Source organism: Homalodisca vitripennis, unplaced genomic scaffold (genome assembly GCF_021130785.1).
Source record: "Homalodisca vitripennis isolate AUS2020 unplaced genomic scaffold, UT_GWSS_2.1 ScUCBcl_7737;HRSCAF=15542, whole genome shotgun sequence".
NCBI lineage: Eukaryota > Metazoa > Arthropoda > Insecta > Hemiptera > Cicadellidae > Homalodisca > Homalodisca vitripennis.
Genome location: NW_025783851.1, coordinates 1 through 25,370, shown reverse-complemented (window position 1 = coordinate 25,370; position 25,370 = coordinate 1). Strand labels below are relative to the sequence as shown.

Genomic DNA, 25,370 nt, shown 5'->3' with positions numbered 1-25,370 from the left:
TTGGGGCTCAGACCTTGGGAGTGCTGAAAGAGTTCCAGAAGGCTGACGAAGAGAAATTTGGGATTTCATAATTTTCCCTGAGGAAAATCTTTGAGTCCTGGGATAACATAAATGAATTATTTGTGTTGGTAAGTACGTTGGATTCGTCCAAAAAGGTTAATTATAGTTAACATAATAGCATTTACCCTCTGTAATCAATATTCCTTTAAATATCTAAATTTTAAATGAGCAATCAAACATCTATAAACATAGATTAAAATCAGCTAGGAATACGGATTTCCTCGCCACGTTTGTTTTTAATAGATTCCCTTGTGCACTCAAATTCATAGTAAAGTAAGTAAGTATCTAAATAATTTGGTGGTGTCCCTAACATCCTCTTTGGAGGAGGTAAAATTTTAAAAAAACCTTATTTATTCAAACGATCATTAACCTAGACCTTTAGATGATATTTTCATTGTAAAAATTGTTGAATGGACGAATTGAAATTTTTATCCGATGATTAATTTATTATGATAGCTGTTTTGAATGCATGAATAAAAGAACATAACAAATTCATTTAATATTTCTAGTTTTCTTCTTTTTTTTAATACCTCTCCGTACAATCTTTCTATGGTATTTTTTTCAAATTGTAAATACAGTGCTCAGTTAAAAAACTAAAGAGTAATAATCAAAATTACTTTTATATCTATAGATTTAATGTGATAATTAGTAAAATACCGTTATCTGTCCTTAAACCTTAAACTTCCTCTCTGTTTTACTCGATAAGTATTAAATATTGACATGTATATAACTAAGCTTAATTTATTTATATATATAAAACATACACTTCAGTTAATGAACAATCTTTTCGATTCCTCTAAACTTGCTGTGAATTGCTTACATCGGATTGACTAAGAACTAATGCCTCATTTATCAGTGTGTGATACATCAGCACCTTCATGAGATAGTATGCTACATTTAACATAGCAGATCAAAATTCTTCACAAAACATGCCTAGAGAAATTTAAGTTCAAAAGACAGATAATGGAATCCAAATCTATAGTTGATAAAACAAATAACATTACAACATAAACTCAATTTCCAGTATGGAAAGTGACCTCCAGTTCAGTTTTGGAATGGAACAAACCAGAACTTACTTTGTTAACAAACTCATCTGTACCGGTCTACACCTACCTGTTCACAAACCACTCACGATGCATATTGACAGCGATGAAATTTCCATACCCAGAACACGAATCGAAAGTTAAGTCATCAGGTAATTCATTTTTATCAATCGTAAAACAAATGATTATTAACCTATTGGAAGGTTCGTAGCAATATTTGTTATTAAAATTTAAAATACCTTGCAGTTAACGTTTCCTCTTTGTTGTCAGAAAACCTGTTATAATTAACAAAAAACAGAAAATTTATCTAATAAATTATGCAATGTCCTCTATATCAATGTAATGTTTTATGTTATATAATGACCTTATTACCTGCAGGAGAGAGGAAGTTAAGCCTTTATTAATCTCCGAACGCTCAGTGAACAGATCATTCATTACAACAATTTCAAGTTAAAATTAGAGTTTAAAATTACCAGATTTCAATGTTAGTTACATATTAATTACAAGTAGACCAATGCTGTTACGATAATAAATTTTAAAAATATTTATGGGGTCAAATATTTGTCATTTCGTAAAGAAAAGATTTGCACTTTTGAGCCAGTTTTATGCTTTTCAATAACGAGTCTTCAATTAACTAACTTCTACAAGTCGAAGGAGATGGTGCACTAACTTGTTCCTTGACTGGAGAAGATTCCTTTAGCCTCAGCTGGGTTTGGAAATCTCTGTGCTCTTTTCTCTTTCCTCACAGTTCTGTGCTTGCTCAAGATAAGAGAACATTGAATCACTCCATTCGTTCTTCGGTTCGCCAATTGCTGTGGTTGTCCAAAGATATGCCATCCAAATTTTCAAGCAAGCTTCAGTGCGCATCGGTGAACTAAACGAAATCCATTCTGGATTTCACCATCTCTGATTCGATGATTGACAGATTTCTAAGCTTTTATGGGTTATCAAACCTGGTAATTACGGCAATCACATGGGTCTTCAATGCCCTTACTTGAGATGGAGAAGAATAAGAACTCATATACAGAATGTCCCACGAGTAACCCAACAAACTTCTTAGGAGGTTTCCTACCCTCAAAATAATGAAAAATGTTTATGTAAACATATGAACGGAAACCCTTTGAACTAAAGCTAGCGAAAGATTCCACCCGATTTACTGGGAAAGGACAGGAAATAAAGCGAAAATGATGTTTTCATGGCATAAAGTCAGGTTGTTCAATTTACGTCAATTTATCAGACTTTATGTAAAATTAACTGAAAAATTGAATAAAATATGTCCCAGACCTGTGATACACCCTGGATGGATGGATGGATTCAGCTGCCCTTAGAATCCTGGGGATTACGCTAAAATTTTCCACGTTTATCCATATGAAATTGCAATCTTCAAGAGGAAGACGCAATTTTAATGTCCAATGCTCAGCCATGTCTCAATTATCGAAGCCTAATGCTCACATGATATAAAGCTACAATAGACCACCCAAGAGTAATAGGTCAACACTCATGAGGGTATAAACCCAACAAGAGCAACCCCAGGAGGGTTCACTATGTTTGGTTTATACATTCCCAGTTGAACCTAAATTGGATACAGCTACATCGATATGTCACTTAAATCTGGGCAACACTATGGATATCCAGGAGTTGCAGATCACTAACCGCAAATGTCAAGATATTGCCTGATATTGTTGCAAAATAGCAAGATATTGTTGGGATACCCAATCCATCCACATTGTTTGAATTTAATATGGGTACCAGTGCCTTTGCTATCATCTCTTCTTTTTTTTATTTTCCTGTTTTCTATTGTAGGTTTGTGTTATTGGCAACATAAAATATATAAGATAATGTTTATTTTTTTCCAACTGAAATAATGTATAACATTGCTTTCTCTTTTGGAATAGATACTTGTCATTGTGACGACTTTGGGTAATTTGTACTCCTTTACCCCTCTGGGAACTTCCTGAACTGATTCCTGAATATAAGGATGCAATCATTAGACACGTCAAGACCTGGACTCATTTTGCTTCCACCAGGGTAAGAGGTTTTATTAAAACTATACTTTGTATGAATTAATCTGCTTGTACAAATTTTCTAGCTAAAGTTTCAAAACAGTTCACGTGGCTGTTTCTCCTAAGTAAATTGTATCAGTGAACAGAACAAAATTCTGGATTCATAATAAATCTTTTTATGCGTTGTTATAGAAATTTATTACATTTAAACGTTTTAAATGCCTCATTGAAAAGTGTATGATTAAATTGTAAATGCCATATAAAGATTTTAATTTTAGTTCTAAGAAGATATTATAAAATGTTTGGAATTATATTATTCTATAATAAAGGCATGGTATTTGAAGTTTAACACTGTTTTTTGTGGTATTAAGATCATTTCACTCCAGCCCGGTCTTTTTGTCTGTTTTCTCTCAACTCCTAGTAAAATGTTATAAAACAAAAAACCATGCCCAGTAACATTATCATTGCGACTCTCCTTGGTCGTGTCACTGTGGTTCTTGGTATTGAAAGTTTTACTTTATAACTCATGAAATAATTACTTTTCTTTGTGTTTTAGTGACCCAAACAATGAAAATCTGACAGTTTACTTGGAGAAAAGATTCTGCTACAAATCCACGTTATATGGACATCGGAACTACATGGAAAATGACAGAGGGATTGCCTCTCCCAGATAGAATGGAATTCTGGAAGAATCCTCGTCTCAAAATACTGCACTGTTTAAAATACATTTTTAGTTATTCCTCCTTCCTAAATAATAAAATTTTACTTAATATTTCCACATTAGGTCATGTGGAAGAGTTTCACTGTAGTTATCTAATGTACCCTTAATACTAAAAAATGTTGATACAATTATTTATTTGGGTTTGCTTTATAGATAATAATTTAATATGTTAAAATACTTTTCACTGCCTTGAAGAATAAATAAGTTAAGACATGAACAATGTATTGTAAATGTATTTTAGAAACCAATATATTTTAAAATAAACATGTTGGTGTAGTTTTTTCATTGATAATTCTGTTCTGACCTATTTTACATTATAGTTCAGTTATAAGTTTACAGTTATATAACTTCAGCAAAAACAAGTTATTAAACAAGATAGGAGTATTCAATATGTTGTGTCACAGGCTTCACTAAGGTTGTATGCAAAATTTTAAAGTCTATACCTTGCTATACACATACACATTTTGTTCATTAAGTTGGTTTCATAGCAATGTTTAAATATATGTCTATAAATAAATAATTAATAGTAGTTTTGATGTACTTGGCACTATTTATTTTTACATTTAAACAAACTAAATAAAGATTTTTTTATTTGATTTCACTCCACAGATATGCTCAACCAATTAAACTTTGTAGTACCTAGTTTTAGATAGAAATATTTTTAAAGGCATTACCTCACATTGAGATATGATTTCAATAATTGATGGGAGAGACTCCTCATATATGCTCAACCAATTGAACTTTGCAGTGCCTAATTTTAGATATAATATATTTTAAAGGCACAACCTTAGACTGGATACACTCAAAGACAGACATCTAATTTCATTAACTGGCGAGAGTGACTCCTCAGAAATGCTCAACCAATTAAACTTTGTTAGTGTCTAATTTTAGATAGAATATTTTCTAAAGGGCGGCCTACCTTTTAGACTGACAGATACACTCAAAGACAGATATTTAATTTCATTAACTGGTGAGAGAGACTCTAGAGAAATACTCAACCAATTAAACTTTGTAGTGCCTAACATTAAATATTTGAATACTTTTTAAAGGCATAATCTTAGACTTTACAGTCAGTAAGTTTATTGTAATATCCCTGCTAACATCTTTTGTATAAGTAGTCACAAACCAAGTTCACATCACACAAATAAATCCTAAACATATGTAAACACTCATACGAAAAACATATTACAGCACTGTTAACTGGTTCTAAGCTATATTCCAAATTTCAAGAATAACCAACCAATCCACATAAGTAACTTTATCATATCTGTTGATATGTAAATTAGATAATAAAATGACATATATTCTCAGTTTTGTTTAAATTTAGGTTTATTTTGGGATTTTCTCTTTGCTACAATGGTTATCGACAAGACCGATGTAAAATTATTAGTTTTATTTTATCCCCTTAAATATTTGTTTATCTAAAGTCATAAGCAAAGCCTTTATGATCCTCTTCCAATTACAGATCTAAAGAAGAAAATAAATAATGAACAAAAAATAATTTTCAAAATTTGTTATTCACACCCTGACTTAAAATATAGTTTTTCTTTATTCTAGATTATACTACCAGTTGTACGTATTTTTATATTAAACATTTAAATATAAACAAAGTACCTCACGGATGATCCTATATTGGCTCTATCAGTTTCAATTAATGTGGCCTTGTCAGAAACTTATCAGTTGTCAGAGTTCCCAATAGACAACAGTTATGGTCTGCGTTCAACAATGTTGGTGAGTGTTTAGTAAACATACTTACCATAACAGTCAAACAGAACCAATATATTTTAATAAAAATAATTATATAATTGTGTTTTGTTCACTGTATTGTAATTACAGTATACATACGTCCCAACAAGGTTATAATCTGTTCCTTAACAAAAATTTGGTAATTTTAGTTCAAAAACTTTTTGTGTAAGATTTGTTACATCCCAAAAATAATATTTTAAATCCAAACCATTTCCAGAATTTAATTTTGGATGGGATACCAACATGTCCTAAACACCCAAATAGCACTTAAATTATAATTTTTATGTGCCATGTTATATACTACTATCAAACAATAATAAATGTTGATGAATTTTTAATTTTCCTTCTGAGAGTTTTCTTTAATTGCAAAATATCAGTGTGTTTTGTCAACACAATGATATTATCAGTTATCCACACAAAGACATGTTAAGATAAGTTGAAACAAAACAATATCCCACATGTTCAATCATATAAAAATTAATAAAAATACTAAAAAAAAACTCAATAAAAAAATGTTATTATAAAGTATTACATTCAAAACAATGTTTGGCTATGGACTCTCCATTAACAAGTGTATGGAATTGAAATGCATCTAACTATTTTAAAAATAAATTTCATAATGAATGATACAATATGTTTTTTTAAAATATTAGACTACTGATTTAATTACAAGGCACCTCACCCAAAAACAAACCCAAGGAAAATATAAATCAGGTTCAGAATATTTATACAAACGACAATTGACAATCAGCATCAATTCATTGTTATAGGCAAAACCCACTCAATGTATCTAAATCATACATGTTTTAGTCTCATCATACCTTTTCTCATAAAAATTTTGGCAATTCATTCAGTCCCATCATACAAGTATTTAGAAAAAACTAAAAAACATACGGGGAAGTACATACATATACCATTATTAATATAAATTATGATTCAGTTTCTTCAATTCTGATAATGAATGTACTTACTACTTCTTTGTCGTTGTAAACACTAAACATAACAGTATTTTACAAGTATATTCGATAAGTACTTATTTAAAAGGTATCTCTAATTTAATATAGGACAAAAAAACTATGCATATGATTTGAATGCACTGAGACTATCTCCCTTTGTATTAAGTCTGGAGTAAAGTACTCTGTTCAATAACATAATTTAAATTTTCGACCTATAAAGCTCAAATTAATTCCAACAAATAACAAACTAACTAGAGCAAATTCTATTGTTATCTTATCCTATTCTTAATATAACATCACTTATTAAGTGATCCTGAAAATCTGCTTGTCATCTCTTACTTTCTTATGATGGCAAAGCACAAATGTGACATTGAAGTGATTAATTTTTAGAACAGTTATGAGATAAGTAAAACAAGCATTTGTCATTGTAAGATAAGATAATCAACAAAGTTTCATAGACCATATTTTTAAACACTATTTTCTGAACCAGTCTTTCTCTTGTGTGAACATGGAGAATACAGTTGTGATACATACCAAGTTAGGACAGCTGAGAGGACATATCAAGCACTCTATACTCACCGATAACAGCTACTATGCATTTCAAGGAATTCCTTTTGGAAGACCACCACTGGGAGCACTGAGATTTAAGGTAACATGGTGTTTATTGCATTTAATAATACCTTATTTACTTATTGTATGCCAGTGCTATTATTATTTTACAAAAAATTTTGGGAACTCCCACAGAATTTTTATTTTAGGATCTCTTACAATGATTAATTATCAGATCTTGGCGTGATGAACTCCCATAAATAATTATAATACAGGCACTCCAAATTCTTTCTTCTCTAAATGATATGTTACATTAATTATGTTTTACCTCCATTTGGTCCTTGTTGATAGAATCAATACATATTCTATCTAATAATTTCTTTACAATTGATTAACAGCCACCACAACCATTCGGAGGCTGGGAAGGTGTACGAGATGCTCTCCAAGATGGACCTGACCCCAAAACAACCTGTATTGCTGCCCCATTCCTGGAGAAAAATAATGAACAACAGAGCATAGGAGATGAGGATTGTCTTTACCTCAATGTTTTCATTAATGAGGTACAGTGTGTAGTTTGTATACAACACATTTTATCGTTGAGAATCTATCTGTTTGATAATCGATCATTCAATGATATCTGTTCTTCTTTAACACAACAGACATTGAAAATATTTAATTTATATTATTTTAGAATGTTGTCTGTATAAGTGCATAATGCAAAAGTACATTTAATCAAAGAATAAATAACCATTGAAGTATTCCATATCTTAGAATTTATTAATTATTAAGAAGGAATTTGTATAAAACTAAGATCAAATACAAATATTTTAAAGAAATCTTGTCCATTCAAAACATTTTGTCAATAAAGGAAAATTAATAAATAAAGTTGAACGACACAACTTAGGAATATTTCATTTGTACTGTACATTCATTAATTTATTGACAAAAGGCAATAGTTGCAATATTGAAATCTTGTAGCCCATGCAGGCTCATTTCCCAAGGACAATGTTTTATACATGATGTTATTTTTATGATGTTTATTCTATGATGATTATTTCTTATGATGTTTTAGTCTTTGTTCTCATTTCAAACTCCATTCAGTAATGTAATAAAAATTTAGAAGTTAATTGTACAGTTTGGATTGTAATTTTGTACATATATTTGGGAAATAAAAATCAATTCATTCATTCTTTTTTTGTATCGTTATTTAATGAGCTGTTCTGAGTACCTTGCTCACTTACGCAGTTTCCAGCAATTGTTTTGACACAATCGTTCTTCGATTTATCTCATAAAGTTCCAAGACTTTGTTAAATTATTCCTATATGATATTCACAAAAATCTGTATAATTCAGGCTAAAGGATGGAGAGAAATTTTTTGAATTATGCATTGTGTAAGACTAATTTGGAAGGAACATGTTTGGATAAAGCAGTTTATTGTAGGAAAGAGGGAAACCATGGTTTGTAACTTGAAACTTGTTAGGACTAATCCTTGAAAATTTAGAGTGATTTTGGAATGAAGATTTGAAATTCAAATATTAAACTTCATAATATGAAAAAGATTCTTAGATTTTTTTAATTGTCAACAGCAAGTTGTTAGACACAGACATTTTCTTTAGAGAATACAGTATGGCAGTGGTTTCCCAACCTTTTATGTTTGGCGACCCACTTCCAAATGTTTTTTCACATCCGCGACCCATCCCTCACCCGTGATTTGATATATACATATGTATATATAACATTAATATAAAATACACATGATTTATACTTATATACGTGTATAGAAAAAAAAAAATTAAAATGTAAATAAATATGTACACAGCTTAGTATTGAAAAAATAGAAAGAGTTTATTGATTATTCAAGATTACAAATAATTTTTCTATAATACTAGTGTGACTTCTGGCATTGTTTTGATTGAACAAGTAATTCAATGTTAGGATTAAAATTAATGATATTTTGAGGCGTAAATCACTTTCAACGTCCACCAATTCGTTTCTATACTTATTCTTGATGTGAACCAAGGTTGAAAAGGCACGCTGACAAAGATATGTTGTTGAAAAAACCATTAGGAATATCATTGCCTTTTCATACAAAACTGGATAGCTTTGATTAGCATTCAGCCAAAATGAGGTCAAACCTTTCTTCTTGAACATGGTTTTCATGGTGGAATTACAGGACAACTCAATTAAAGCATCTTCCTGAAAGAAGAAAAAATATATTTTTTATAGAAGGTAATTTTGCAACGCTTAAAAACTGAAGCTTGTAGGTCAACCAGTTGTCATCTATTTCTGAAAGAGTTAATGTTTTCCCACAAGAACAAAAATAGCTACCATTGAAAATTCAGAAAAAAATTGATATAGTGTGATACTTAATTACAATAAAAAAATTATAATCGGCATTTAAAAATTCTGAATAAAAATAAAATTTAAGCAAAAAGCTCATGTAAAAATGTGTACATACCTCAAATGCTGCTAAGTTGACGTTCTTTAAATTATCCTCGTCGAATGGATTTTGTATCCACTTATTAGTAGCTGCTATTGGTGGAAAGTATCGCCTCAGTTCGGATGACAAGCCTTGTAAGTGTTCAATTATAATTTCTGAGGTTACTGAATCGACTGTCAGTTCATGGAAATCCACAAATTCGTTTCATCAATGGGAATGCATCAAATTTATTTGTTTGTACCTTTTGATGCCATCTATCAATTTTCTTAATAGTAGCATCCACTTTATCTTGAACAAAGAATCGATGTACATCTTCTCCTTGTAATGTAAGATTAAGGATGTTTAGAGAGCTAAAAATGTCAGCTAGGTATGACAGTTTTATCAGCCAAGGCTCATCATTGAGGCAATCGCAAAGAAAATGTTTGGCCTTTTCTTTGCCATCGTGTTCAATTTGAACCAAAAACAATCTAACTTCGTCTCGAAGTTCGAACAATCTGGAAAGTACCTTTCCCTGTGACAACTAACGCACTTAACAATGTAGAAGTAACTGCTTATGGTCGCTTCCCATTTCATCACACATTACAGCGAACATCCGAGAGTTTTTTGATTGTGCTTTTATTAAGTTCACAATTTTTACGGCGTCATCAAGAGTGCTTTTGAGGTCTGGATTCATTCCCTTAACCGCCAAAGCCTCCCTATGGATGCTACAGTGGGTCCATTCAACTAACGGAGCTACTTCCTTGACTTTACCTACTAGGCCCGTACATTTTCCCGACATAGCACGAGCTCCATCGGTTGTAAGCCCTATATGTTGACCTGATTTTTCATCAAGCAGAAGTGACGAAATTATTTTTGCTCCGGGCAAAATAAGATTCTCGCCTGCTGTGTGCGGAGCGCTATTTTTTGCTATTAGCAAAGACAGCTGGTAAGAGGCCATAGTAATTTTTTTATTGCCTTGCTCAGATGACACATTCTCCATATTTGACCGAGTCGAAATAAGTTCTTTTTTCTTACTTTGAAAAAACATCAAAGGTTTATTCAAGCATTCTGGATGTTTTGTTGAAATGTGCCTCTGAAGTTTTGAAGGCTTCATACTTTCGTTAGCCAAGGTTTCGAAACAAAGTACGCATTGTGGTAAAGGTTCTTCTTCCGTACCTATGAACGTAAATCCATATTGAAGGTATTCAGGACAATATTTTCGAAAAATTTTTTTTCTCTTTCTTAACATTTGTAAATACTCGCACTATAACGTCATTGCTAGTAGACGAACGATTAAGCACCTTCATCAGTAGATTCCAGTTTTCTCTTAACACAAAATCCAGTTTTCAGCCAATTCTCCATCGTAAATAGATGTAACAGCCACTACTTTAAAAAACGCCGCGACCCACCGTTTGGGAAACGCTGCAGTATGGGATTAGGTTACAGAAATACAGACTTTCAGTTTATTTTCACCATTATAATTTTCTTAATGTCAACACTTCTTTAAGTTTGGTATTTTTTGTTTCATTCATAATATTGACCAGATGGATAGCGCTTACTATTCTTCACTGACTTACAGATCTTAATTTTTATACAACTTGACACAGATTGTATGTTTTCCAGATGTTTTTATTTTTAATGATTAATCTCTTGAAAGTATTAAACATGGTGCCATCAGTGGGTTAAGGACTTCTCTGACAACTTGTTTCCACTTAAATATAGGGCAGTAGGGTTCAAGATTTAACAAGCCACTTAGGGCAAATCTCCCTATGTACTCTTGGAATAAATTGGTTTTGTGGATTTCATTTCAGAAAAAAGTAAACTCTCTGTTAGGCAGAAATGAGTATCCATGAGCAATATAGATTAATAAGAGTATCAATGGTACAATTTTTAACCATTCTAATGATTGAATTATTCTTATGTAACACCTTACAACCACCTGTGAAAATACAGCACTTTATTAAGATCTTGAACTAAGAACATGAAAAACAAAACTTGCTATATTGTTTTTGCCTTTAAAAAAATTATAAATAGTTTATAATAATATACCATGGCATGAATGTGGTGTGCACATCATTTTAAAGGGATAGTCAAACAAAGAAGTATGCCATATCATAGCCAGATAATGGTGGCTAATGATTACATCAAAAAGTTCAATTTTAAGCCCTATGGACACTGTACAAAGTTTTATGTTTGTACATTTACGAGTACAGAAGATATTGTATAGACGGTTTCAAGACTTTTCAGCATCCCTGTATATTCATGCACTATAAAATCAACAAATTGGTTGACATTTTTTTTAACAAATGTTAAATAATGAAAGACAACTGTGCAAGTATACTGGTGTTAGACTTTTAATGGATAATCATTATTTGGAACTAATATTTTGAGATTTAGACTACTAGAATTCAATTTTATTATTGGTTTTTAAATTAGAATACTAATTCTGGCCCTTACTGATAATTTTATAAGTATCATATTCAGAATGTACATTTATTTTCAAATTTTGTGGGTAAAGCAGTCTTTTAACTACCTACAAGTATATAAGTTACTTTGTTACCTTCAAAGAATAAGTGTAACTACAAGATGTGTTTTTGAATGCCAGAACAAGTTATATGTAAAATAATATTCTCCTACATTGAGTATTTCATTTCTTTGTAGCTAAATCCTGTTTTAGCTTCCACAGCAAAGCAGTTCCCAAAAACCAGTCCTAATTTTCTATTCATGGAGGAGGATTTGCTGGTGGCTCTGGAAATATCAAGGGCAATGGTCCAGATTATCTATTGTATGGAGGGGTTGTCGTAGTTACCTTCAACTATAGATGTGGAGCTTTTGGTAAGAATCAGATTGAATTATTTAATTATGAAACAGTGACTTGTTAAGTTTTTCGTAACTAAGCAGATTAGTTCCCTGATCACATAATTTTGATTAATGCATGATTTGTGTGAATCAATTTTAGATCATGAAAGTCTTATTTAATATTTTGTATCATGAGTGGCACTCACCCTCATCAGTCCTCTCACTTGCTAATAAGGCGTTAAACCTATAAAAAAAAGTGTTTAAAATATCCTTGAGTCTCTACACAAGCAACACTTAGGACAGTCACAGCTCTCATGCTGCTTTCTGCTCCTTAAAAGTGTTATTGAAAATTGTTTAATGCAAAAGGTCCTTACGATACTACAAAATTGTTACATATTGGTAATATGTTGTATATTTTATATAGTACATATCTATATTGATATGAATGTGGCAGTGAACCAGTATTGTAATGGCACATAGCTCCACGTAAGATAGATTTAAGAAGATGCTTAGAAGAATACATTGTGTTGTGAACATGTGCGGTATTATTTAAATCCTATTAAATCCTAATTAATAAGTAATAATTAAAATAATGTTAAGTTCAATGCTAAAAAATTACAGCATAAAGTAAGCAGTGTCAAATATCTTGGTATGATATTTTCTAAAGAAGGCGTAACTCCAGAGCCTGAACGTGTCAAAAGTATTGTTGCGTTAGAAGAGCCGGAAAGTAAAAAAGAATTGCAAAGTGTGTTAGGTGTAACTAACTACTTATCTAAGTTTGTACATAACATGAGTCAGTTAACTGAGCCCTTAAGGCAATTGCTAAAAAAAAATGTTGATTTTTTGTGGACAAAAGATCATTCAGAAGCGTTCAAAAAACTTAAGTCTAAGATTGCTGAGGCAACATCGCTTAAAATCTTTGATCCTAAGAAAGAGTGTGACATTTTTGTTGATTCATCTAATTTTGGGTTTGGAGCATGTCTCCTTCAACAAGGGTATTTTTTTTTTTTTTATTTAATATCTTTATTTATATTTTGCACATGAGTACAATAAATAGCGTCACTAAAAATAAGTTACTATAATAGTTATGAGTAAAATCATAATATTGTATAAAATTCTTCAAATGAATAAAATGCCTTTTGAATTAAATACTTTTTTAACATTGATTTGAACTTCTTTAATGTCTCGAACACTTGATATTATTTTTGGAATTGATTTTAAAAATTTTATTCCAGCATAAGAAGTTTTTTTTTTATAATACTCCAAATTATGCTTAGGTAATACTAATTCCTTCTTATTTCTAGTGTTATATGTATGATTTTCACAGTGACTCTTGAAACTGGACTGATGAGTCTTAACATACATCACACATTCTAAAATGTAAAGGCTATGCACTGTTAAAATATTTAGTTCAGTGAAATGATTTTTAACTGATTCTTCCTTATCAATTTTTAACATTATTCGCAGCGCTTTTTTTTGCAAAATAAGAATTTTATTAAAATTTTTATTTGTGGTTCCTCCATACACACCTATTCCATATGCAATATGGGATTGAATGTGGGCATGAAAGACCATCTTTAAAGCTGATAAGCTGCATAAATAAGACAGTCTTTTAATAGCATATATTCCAGAATTGATACGATTTATCACCTGTTCAATATGCAAATCCCAGCTAAGGTTGTTGTCTATGATTAGTCCTAGAAATTTTGTATTGCGAACTTGACCCAAACAGGAATCATTTAATAAGATATTGGGACTTGAGTGTTTTCTACTTTGTTTGGTACTGAAAGAAATAAAGTTAGTTTTCTCCGTATTTAGAACTAATTTGTTGTCAATGAAAAATGTTTGTAATTTTGAAAGTTCCAAATACACCGTTATTTCTAATTCAGCTTCTGTTTTGGCAGAAATGATTAAGTTTGAGTCATCTGCAAATAAACAGAGCTGGTTTTTGTTATTTTCAAGAATACTAAGGCACTTTGGCATTTCCCTTATGTAACAAATAAATAATAAAGGACCCAAAATAGACCCTTGAGGTACTCCATTTCTTACTATTTGGATGTTAGATTGAAATTTTTGTAATTTGTTATTTTCTATGTGAGATATCTCAACATACTGTTTTCTATTGGAAAGATATGTTTCAAACCATCTTAGATGGATGTTATTGATTCCTAAATCTTTCAATTTCTCGAGTAAAATGTCATGAGATATGCTATCAAAAGCTTTTGACAGATCCATGAATATTCCTGTTACATTTTCGTTTTTGTCAACTGATTCTATTATAGATTCAGTGAACTCTACCAATGCTGTTATAGTAGATTTATTTTTTAGAAAATCCATGTTGTGCCTTGTCATAAAGATCATTTACCTCTAGATGTTTGACTAACCTATGATACATGGTTTCTTTCAAAAATTTTTGAGATTGATGGTAAAATTGAAATTGGACGATAACTTTGAATATCTGTTGCTGAGCCTTTTTTGAAGACTGGGATAACCTTTGAAACTTTTAATTTGTCAGGAAATATGCCTGTAATGAGAGAAGAATTTATTAAATGCAATAATGGTTTACTTAAGGAATGTTTGACAAATTTTATCAATTTCACTGGAACTCCATCATATCCACTAGACGATTTATTTTTGAGAGAGTCAAAAATTTGTATCAATTCTGTTTCAGTCAAGGGCGGGCATTGAAATTTTAATAAAGTGTTACCAGGTTTGTGATTGTCACATTTGTCATATTTTGGCTGTACTGAAGGAAGATCCTTTAAACAGTGCATCTGTCACATTTATAAAATAATCATTAAAGGAGATTGCAATAAGAGATGGATCACTAATAGATGATTCTTTAGTTTTTAGTACAAGATTGCCTTCACATTTTACTTTTATTCTTTTTTGTTTCTTTATTTATAATTTGCCATGTTGTTTTACTAATATTTTTCTGTGTTTTTGATTTTGGTATCAAAATAATTTTTTCTTACATTTAGTTAGTTTTGAATTGTATTGTTTAACTTTATTCTTAACTTCATTTTTTAAATTATCAGATTTTGTAAGCCTTGACAATTTACTAAGACAAATTATTTCATTTTTTTCATCCTTTAAATCTTGTGTAATCCAAGTGTGCTTTTTATTTTCTTTTTTAATTTGTGTAAGCGGAAAACAAAGATTAAAATAGTATCTGAAGATACTGTCAAAACAATCATATTTTTCATTGACTGTTGAGTAAAAGACTGGGAGCCAATCTTCTTTTTCCAATAAAGATTTAAAAAGTACCATATTATTTAATGAAAATTGTCTTCCAACAAAAGTTAATGTTTTTCCCAGTTTTTATTTGGGTTTGCAGAAGTTCGAGCATTTGTGCATCATGGTCAGATAAGGCTGTTATAATTCCTGAAACTTTAACTTCATTTTTATTAATATTTGTCAAAAAATTATCTATACAGGATTTACATGTTGGTGTCACTCTAGTAGGAAAATCAATTAAGAAACTCATTCCATGGCGATTTAAAATGTTCTTAAGTTCCTTTGTCTCTTTAGATTCATTTAACATGTTAATGTTAAAATCTCCTGTAATGATTAAATATTTGTCTTTTGCTACAACAAATTCTATAAGAGAGTTTAATCTATCTAAAAATTCGTTATTGTTAAATTGAGGTGTTCTATAAACTCCTGCTAATATAAAACTATACTTTTCTATCTTAAATTTAGCTAAACAACATTCAAAATAATTTGTCCTGACAAAGTTCAACAACAGTTGGAAAAACCAGCTGCCTCCCCCTTAAACCCTCCTTTGAGAGAATTGCTACACCTCCTCCCGAAGTTGTAGTACGAGAATATTCTGATATTAAAATATAATTTTCTATGTTAAAGCGTTCAAGTTTGATTTTTGACATATTGTGTTCTGTTAACACAATTATTTGAGGGTCTAATTCGGATAGTGTTATTTCTAAAGATTCAACACGAATCTGTAAATCCCTAATATTTTGGTGAAAAATTTTTATGCTTTTATTTTTGTATTTTTTGTTTAATTTATTTAAGTGGGGCTTTGGATCCGAGTTATTGGGGAGTTTAAAGGCAAGGCATCCGGTCTCACATTTCTGTTTTGCTTTAAAATTTTTACATTTTCATCAGCTTTGGAGCATGAGATATTTGAAAATTTTACAAGAGTTAAAGGAATAGTTACTATCTGAAACAGTTCTAGTCGTAGTTGGTAAAGGTGGAAATTCATTCAGATCCGATAGCATTTGCTTCTAAAACGTTAACCGATACAGAAATAAGGTATCCCATAATAGATAAGGAGATGGCAGCCATGTGTTTTGCCCTGTCAAAGTATCATAAATTTATTCAAAAGGTTACTGTATATACTGATCATAAGCCTTTGGTTTCAATTGTTTCAAAAAACATGCATAAGGTTTCTAATAGGTTACAAAAGTTTAAACTTAATCTACTTAAGTATAATATTGAAGTTAAATACTTACCTGGAAAATCTAATATTTTAGCAGATTTATTGTCTAGAAAAGTTTCATGTAAAATGAATGAAAAGAATGAAAGTTATTTGAATAGTGAACTTGAAAAATCTGTTATGTTCATAGCCTAAAAAATCAGTTAAGTATGTCTGAAAGTAAAAAACTAGAATTTAAAAGTGCTACTGAGAATGATAGTGTTTTGAAAGGTATTGTTAAATACATACATGAAGGATGGCCTTCATATAAAAGTTTGAGTAATGAAATGAAAACTTATCATAAAGTTAAAGATGAAATATCATATGAAGATGGTTTGTTATTTTTTCGCAACAAAATCATCGTTCCTTCTGTTTTGCGATAAAGTATGCTAAATTTAGTACATGAATCTCACCTTGGTGTAGTTAAATGTAAAGCCAGAGCAAGGCAAATTCTATATTGGCCTAACATAAACGGAGACATTGAAAACCTAGCTTTGAGCTGTCAGATATGTGAAAAATATAGGTTTGCAAACATAAAAGAACCATTAATGTCTCACGAAACGGCTAGTAGGCCGTGGCAATTTGTATATAGTGACATACTAGAGTATGGTGGTCAAAATTATTTGGTAGTTACTGATGCTTATTCTAGCTGGGTAGAATTGAGAAAATTGTATGATAAGTCAGCTAACAGTGTTATTAGAGTCTTCTCAGTTTGGTGTGCCAGAACGCTTTGTTTCAATGTTCCCTATAGTTCTCAAGTGTTCAAATCTTTTGCCAATGAGTACAATTTCATAATTGTGACAAGTAGTCCATTTTATCCTAGAAGTAACGGTAGATCAGAAAATGCTGTTGCAATATGCAAAAATCTTTTGAGACAGGCCAAGGATAGTGGTAAGGATATTGAGTTGTTACTTTTAGATTACAGAAATACTGCTCTTAGTAATGTGAATGTCAGTCCTGCACAATTGTTTTTTGAATAGAGTGTTAAAGTAAAAATTGCCTGTAAATACTAATGACCTCAAGCCTAAAATAGTTAATGTCAACAGAAGTACCCTAAATGAAAAATCTTAAAAATATTATGACAGAAAATCAAAGTCACTTGGTAGTTTTGAGAAAGGTGATAATGTTTTGATTCAAAAAGGTAAAGAGTGGATTGGTGGTAAAGTAATTGAAAAGTTAAGCTTTCCCCCACGAAGCTATGTAGTTTTAAGATAAATATGGGCAAGTGTATCGTAGAAATAGAATAATGTTGAGAAAATGTTATTATGAAGTTGGTAAAAATAATTAATTATGATTTAATTGTAGAAAATGATGTGGGTAGGCCAAATGATAACAATATAGAAAATGTTGTTGAAAGACCTAATGTTGTTCCTGATAGGCCAGTGCAAAACCAAACAACTAGATGTGGTCGGGCTATCAGAAAGCCTGCTCATTTGAATGACTTTGTTTAGAGATAACTTTTGTTTGAAAGTTTTTGGTAACATCCATTTTCATAATTATATTAACTTTAATCTGTTTGTGTTGTTTTATTATTTTTATTAAAAAAAAGGGAGGATGTTACATATTGGTAATATGTTGTATATTTTATATAGTACATATCTATATTTATATGAATGTGGCAGTGAACCAGTATTGTAATGGCACACAGCTCCACGTAAGATAGATTTAAGAAGATGCTTAGAAGAATACATTGTGTTGTGAACATGTGCCGTATTATTTAAATCCTATTAAATCCTAATTAATAAGTAATAATTAAAATATCACCTTAGTGATATTAAACAAAAATAAGAATAAAACATGGATCTTTAAAAAAAAAAGTATATTAGGAATAGTTCAGACCAATATATCTTTTTCTGATAGATTGTGATTTTACAAATCCTTATATAAAACAAATCCACCAGTAAGATGAGCTGAAAGAGCAGGAAATTGGAGTTTTTTAACATCTAAATCGGCTCAGAAAACTCCTAGATTATCCACAATAATATTTTCATCTGTACATCCTTGATTGCTATAATCGTGTAACATTGGGCCCTACTCTAGAAGACAGAGTCATACTCAAGCTCGCTATGGACTTAGGACCTGTAGGCTTAAAGATAAGACTCTTTGCTGCTAACAAGCATTATCAGGGAATCTACATAATTAGAATTAGACCCAATTTCCTCCTAACTTACAAAACGTTACTACTTATATATTCAGAAAAGGTCACCTTGGTTTATATGAGATCTATAAACCAGTAATAACATATTTTCTCTTCATCCCACTTCTCCTAATCAATCAAGAAAAAATAAATTTAAAAGTCAGAGAATTATCAATTGTTGGGGGAATGGTGTATGCCCTGATAATTTTTAAACAGTATTATTTTCCCTCTATCTAAAATATCTACATATATGGACTTAGGACTTGTAGACTTAAAGACAAGACTCTTTGCTTTTTATCTCTATATTTTACTTTATAGAACTATTAGAACTATGGAATATTATTTATTTCTATAGAACAGTTAATACCAATTTCTGTACTTCTTAAAATCTGTACAACATAAGTTAAAATTAATCATTTGACAATGCCAACTTAGAAGAAAATATTTTGCAACAATTTCAATCTGGCTTTATAAAGAAACATAACACATCTCTAACAAACTTATAGTGATTTTATTGATGCTAGGGATAAGAGTACATACAATTCCTTAATAATGCTAAGCCTACTGCTGAGTGTGTTATCATAGTTTTAGATACAAAAATTAGTTCAATTCATAAGATATTACCTTACAGAAAGCAAAGGCTCCATTTATGTTATGGTCACACAGACCAAAACAGAACATTAAAAGATGGCCTGCCCAAATATACAGGTTATTAAATTTAAAAAACTACATTACAAAGTTACATGATAATAATACTGTACCTGCTAGATTTAATCTTCAGGCAGGTGACTACAGTTTTTAACACACCAAATCCAAATCCCTTGATAATGTCTCGAAAAGGGTTCTCAGTCATTAGATTTACACTTATATCTAGTTATGAAAAAAAATCAATAATTAGTTGTAGAAGGATTTTATTCTAAATGTATTATTATTTAAAATTTAAACAGAGAACTAAAATGAATAGTTTTATTTTGATTTTGTGTATTTTTTAAAGTATTTTGTTCTTTTAGGGTTTCTGTCTCTGGAGAATGAGGAAGTCCCAGGAAATGCAGGACTCAAGGATCAGACCTTGGCCTTGAAGTGGGTCCATGACAACATTGACAGTTTTGGTGGTGATCCCAACAATGTTACCATCTTTGGTATCAGTGCTGGAGGAGCTTCTGTGGCATATCATCTGCTTTGCCCACCCTCCAGAGGTAACTGTCATTAAATAAGATTTAAATCCTTTAGTAAGTGTAAAAATCCACATTACGATGTGTAAGTAAATAAACAAATATAACAGAGCATCAAAGGACCCGAAGAACAAATGAGTTATTACATATATGAAAAATACAAACATTGCCATCCATTTGACTTTTTGACCCCATTATCTGTAGAGGCTTTCTTTGTATCTAGAGGAACTATACTGTATAACAATTTTCTAATCTCTATGACTGTCCAATCAAAAATTATGCACAGAAGAACAGACTGCCCTTTGATATTTTGACCCCAAAATCAATAATGATCTTCCTATCAAGAATTATCACACAGATGGGCAGACAGAATGACAGTCAGACAGACAAGCAGACACTACATGATTTCAATAACGCACTGCCATTGAGTCCTGCATAATGTGTACATCAGCAAAAGTAAAAGTTTTGTATAGGTTTTACAGACTTTCTACATGTTGATACTGGTTTTCATTCAAATGTAGCCTATATGAATTTGTTTACTTATCCCTCCAGTTAATTGGCTGAGCAATAGTTATACATTTTATAATTTAACAAAGTCATGAGAACAGTTTTTTGTTTTGTGTCCTCAACTACATCATAGTGAAGCCTATGACTTGAGGGGATTGGTAAAATTTCATATCTGTATGTCTGTCTGCATTATATCTTGAGAACAAAATTATCTATAGACTTGAAACATCGAGTTTGATGGTACATCACTCTATGGAATTTGGCCGAACTTTTAGCGAAAATTTTTACTTTACATCGTTCTTATGAGTAATGACGATGGCAACGAAAAATATCATACAATAAACAAAGTTGTAAACTTACAAACATTTGATATTTTAACATGTGACGTTTGGTGGATTGGTTGTTAAGATTTTTGTTACATTCTTCTATTAGGTCCTTTGATATTCCATTGTAGTTTATTTTAGTATTTTTGTTTATTATAGTATTATTTTCCTCTGATATTTATGTAGTTTATTTCTATAAAGACAAGAAAGAGTTGGATGATGGTGCATGTCCCTCCATGGTATTTGGCTGAGCTAGCAATACCTATAGCTCAGGACTGATTTAGCTATAATCTTGAAATTCTGTATATTTTGCTTAGCTATCACTATGGGTTGTCACAAAATTCCTCTTCTGTGTGACTGTCTTTCTACCTCCTTGTTTGTCTGCTTTTTGATAGATGTCAAGAACGTCTGTAGATTTTAAATTTTACATAGAAACTTCATTTCTACATAGACAAGAATGAGTTTAATATAGATACATGCCTGTCTACTCATGGGATTTGACTAAGCACCAATTAAGTCTACCACTCAGTAGGGTGGCAGAATTTCTCTTCTGTCTGCCTGGGGATTGTACAACTTTTTTTCTGTTTGATCGTTTGTCTATCCACAAGACATCTCAAGAATATGCTATAAGGATTAAAATTTTGCATACAACTTAAGATAAGTATTGTCAATATTTTAATGTTAAAAATAAAAAGATGTATCTGATAAGCCAGGGATTGCTACAATACATTTTATTATCTTAATATTCACAACAGATAACCAAGTTTATGTAATTTGTATAATTCAGTACAAATAATTTGCAGGTTTGTTCCACAAGGCTATTATGCAAAGTGGGTTTGCACTAAATCCTTGGGCTCTTCAAGAAAATCCTAGAAAGAATGCCTACAAACTGGCCAAGAGTTTGGGCTGTACCTCTGAGAACCCTGAAGAAGTAATTCCAGTTCCTTCAGTCTGTCTCTGCCAATGATATTGTGTTCGCTACCAAAGACATGATCAAAAATGAGGTATACAGAACTGTTATCTTAATTTTATTTTCATCAAACCAATTTTATAGTATATTTTTCTATAGATTTTTGTACAAATGTATTATATCTCTCAAAGCATTGTTAGATATTTTTACTTTTAAATAAAATTCATCCCTTCTAACTGAAACAGCAATACTGACTAAATTATTCACCAATTATAAGTTTTCCATTTAGTTTATGATTTACTTATGAAAATAATTATAAACTGACAATTCAGTTTTTAAATTTTAAAACAATACCTTTTTATGGCTTTTGCATAATTTTTAGGGTAAAACATTATGTATTTGCTTCATTTTAATAAACAGTCAGTCTATATAGGGCTATACTGAAATAACGTGTTAGATAAATAAATGTAATTCATTTGAAATAATGTTCTATTATCTTTGATATACATTTGCAGCCACAAAAACCATGTGTGTGCATGTAAATTATTTTATCAAAGATATTGAGAATTAATTTTTTTAAACATCTCACATCTCAGAAGGAATGTTTTTTGAAGGTATTAGAATGGGTTCCACTAATTCCTTGTTTAAAGTGAATTGTAGACAAAGGATAACTTGAATTTAATGATAGTATTAGGATTGTTATGAGCAACAAAAACAAAATATCTACAAAACAGAATATATATATATATATATATATATATATGTCATTCTATTGATTATATATTATGTATCATAAAACAAGATTAATTATAAATTTGAGTTAGGAAATATAAAAAAACCATTGTATTACAAAAAAAATATGTCAAAGTTAAGACTCCCCACAAAAAACCATAGTGCTCATATGCCAAAATCCAAGCTTTTTAACAAAAATGTTGTTTGTCAACGACCAACATCTGAAATCAAGAACCAAAAATATTAAACATAAATAAAACTATTACAACACTATACTTTTATCCCCACTACCAATGATACAAAATGCAAGTCAGGAGATATTGGACAGGTATCCAAAGCAAAACGCCTGCAGTGCAAGACAAGGTGGAATGGCAATATCTAGTAGCAATGTAGAGTTAAATTTATCTTTTACAGTTCAACATCTGAAGAAGAGATGAATATTAATTGTAAAATGTGTTTTCTTTTCCTTGAAGGAGTTTTATTCAATTATGAGAATAAGTAGACTAGGAGGATTGGTTCATCAAAGGTTGAGTTTAGCGGATGATTAACTTAACCAGAGGTATCAACCAAATATTTTTGTTGAATATGAGCTACTTAAGAAGGAACCTTTAAGAATTAATTTACTTCACCCTTAGCTATCAATATTTCATCCAATGACTTTTTGACCACAGTGTTGAGTTCTAAAAATCAAGTTGACAGCCACATGTGAAATTTACCTTTCTTCCGACTGAGCCGGAAGGGATATTTTTTTGTAAAATGTGGATGATCACAAATATTCTTTAAAATCCGTTTATTTAATCATTGATTACATTGCCATTAGGACCTGACATGACCATCTTGAAATTGTGTTGTTGTCTGTCCATTTGTGTGATAATTAGATGATTATAGAAATCTCCTACTGATTTGGAACTTGATATGTAGATTCCTCTTGGTCCAAAGAACAATCTTGTTGTTTTTAGGATTAAAGGGTCAGTCCTTTCGCTTGTCTATCCATCTGACCGTATGTGCAATAACTTTTGATAAAAAAGGGTTTTGAAACTTGGGTGTTCAGGTTTTCGCTTTGTCTAAAGAACCCTATAAATTATGGTATGAAAAGGTCCATCTATCAGTCTGACCGCATGCAGACTGTTCATAGATGTCCCTGTCAGATCCCTTGATACTCTGTTATATTGGTATATTTTATTTCTTTTTCTTAGATGGCAATGAACTCTCTGATATTCACCCCTAGTGTGGAAGTCATAGGAGAAGAGTGTTCCTTACCCGACACTCCCCACAGACTCATGGAGAGAGGGCAGTTTGCTCAGGTTCCTGTCATACTGGGGTGTACTGTAAAGGAAGGAATAGTGTTTGCATTTAGTAAGTATAACATTTCCTGTTGAATAGCTTTTATATTTTTAATGAAATAAATAGTAATTATTTGAGGACTGTGGACTAAATTAAACCACATTTTCTGGCACTAACAATATTAATAGTGTTTATGGCATTGCCTATTAACAATATGGCAAAAACCTTCTCCATTTTCTTACCAGACATTGTAGTCCTTACTTTCAACACCATTAGATACATCTGGAAAAGAGTTTAAAGATTTGGGTCTTTATACATTTAAATTAATATTTATTATTAGAAATTAAGTCTTTTCAAATTATGGAATTTTCAATAGAGTAGGGTAATAGAGTTTTCAGAAGAGGTTCTTAGGTGGTCGAGATCATATATTTTCAAAAGGTGGCAGTAAATTGTGTTTGACAATAGGACACCATTAGGCTAATATTTTATGTAGAGTACCACAGGTTTCAATTCTTGGGCCACTATTGTTTGTATTTTAAGTAATCAGCATAGAACTTTCCTTACTCACTGCAAATACCACATGTAGGTAAATGATTTACAGATTTATGTTCATTTTATTATCACTACACAAATGATTGTGTAACCATTGACACACAGAAGGTCAATGGAGCTTAACTCAATATTCACAAAATCTCCTAGTCAATTTTTATTCATTTTACTTTTATGTAAAACCAGCACAAATATGTTAAATTCTACTTTCTATTAACAGCTGGAATAAATGAAAGTGTATTTGAAAAGATAAACAACAAACGTGAGTTTTCCTTGTACCATCCTTTTTGGGACTTAAACCTGGCAGCATTGAAGAAAAAGAAGCTGCAAATGAAATCTGGGACTTCTATCTTCAAGGGAATCCCCTCCTCGTGGAATAACGTAAATGATTTGTTATTGGTAAGTGATCACATGATTAATTTTCAACTTATTATACAATAAATTGTAATTAGTTCTTAATGTCTTAGTTTTTTTCAGTGTATTACTTATAAACCATTTAAATAATAATTGTTTTGCTGTCCTGAACAATTTGCCCTGTGTGTGGCAGCATAAGACAGTGCAGTTAATTTTAAAACTGTGTATTATCATAGGATAACTTCCAACTTTGAAAATCTTTTGTATTTATATCAATGGCATTAGTTTACATTGGGATGTTGTTAATTGATTATGACAACAGTATGTTGCATAGCTGCTGTATTTGTTTACCGATATAAATCACAACTGACAAAAAAATGCCTAAAATATTTAAACCAAAGCAATATCAAAAAATATTTTGAACTGAGATAAAACAAACTAACAAATAAATACAAAATAAATAATTTTTTTTATGTTTAAAGCTAAAAGGTGTCCTTCAATTAACTTTAACGGTTTTATAATTTAACTTATCAAGAAGAATTTGAGAAAGCATTTCTCGAAACAAGAAAACACTTTATTTGATACATCTATGTTGAAAATAGCTTCCATTTATTATAATTATGTTACAAGCACAGATAAAATAAATGTTTTAATAATGGTAAAGATATTAA

At 30.8% G+C, this 25,370-nt stretch overlaps 1 protein-coding gene across 1 annotated transcript; it reads left to right on the top strand.

Annotated features, from left to right (window-relative positions):
- Positions 1-5,489: 5,489 nt before the first annotated feature.
- Positions 5,490-24,614, top strand: LOC124374282 (juvenile hormone esterase-like). The gene is given in 9 exon segments (XM_046832523.1): positions 5,490-5,558; positions 7,020-7,178; positions 7,477-7,638; positions 12,175-12,216; positions 12,218-12,332; positions 19,879-20,064; positions 21,674-21,874; positions 23,709-23,868; positions 24,566-24,614. Coding segments are annotated over 7 exon segments (834 nt in total). The 5' UTR covers positions 5,490-5,552; the 3' UTR covers positions 21,838-21,874; positions 23,709-23,868; positions 24,566-24,614.
- Positions 24,615-25,370: the final 756 nt, after the last annotated feature.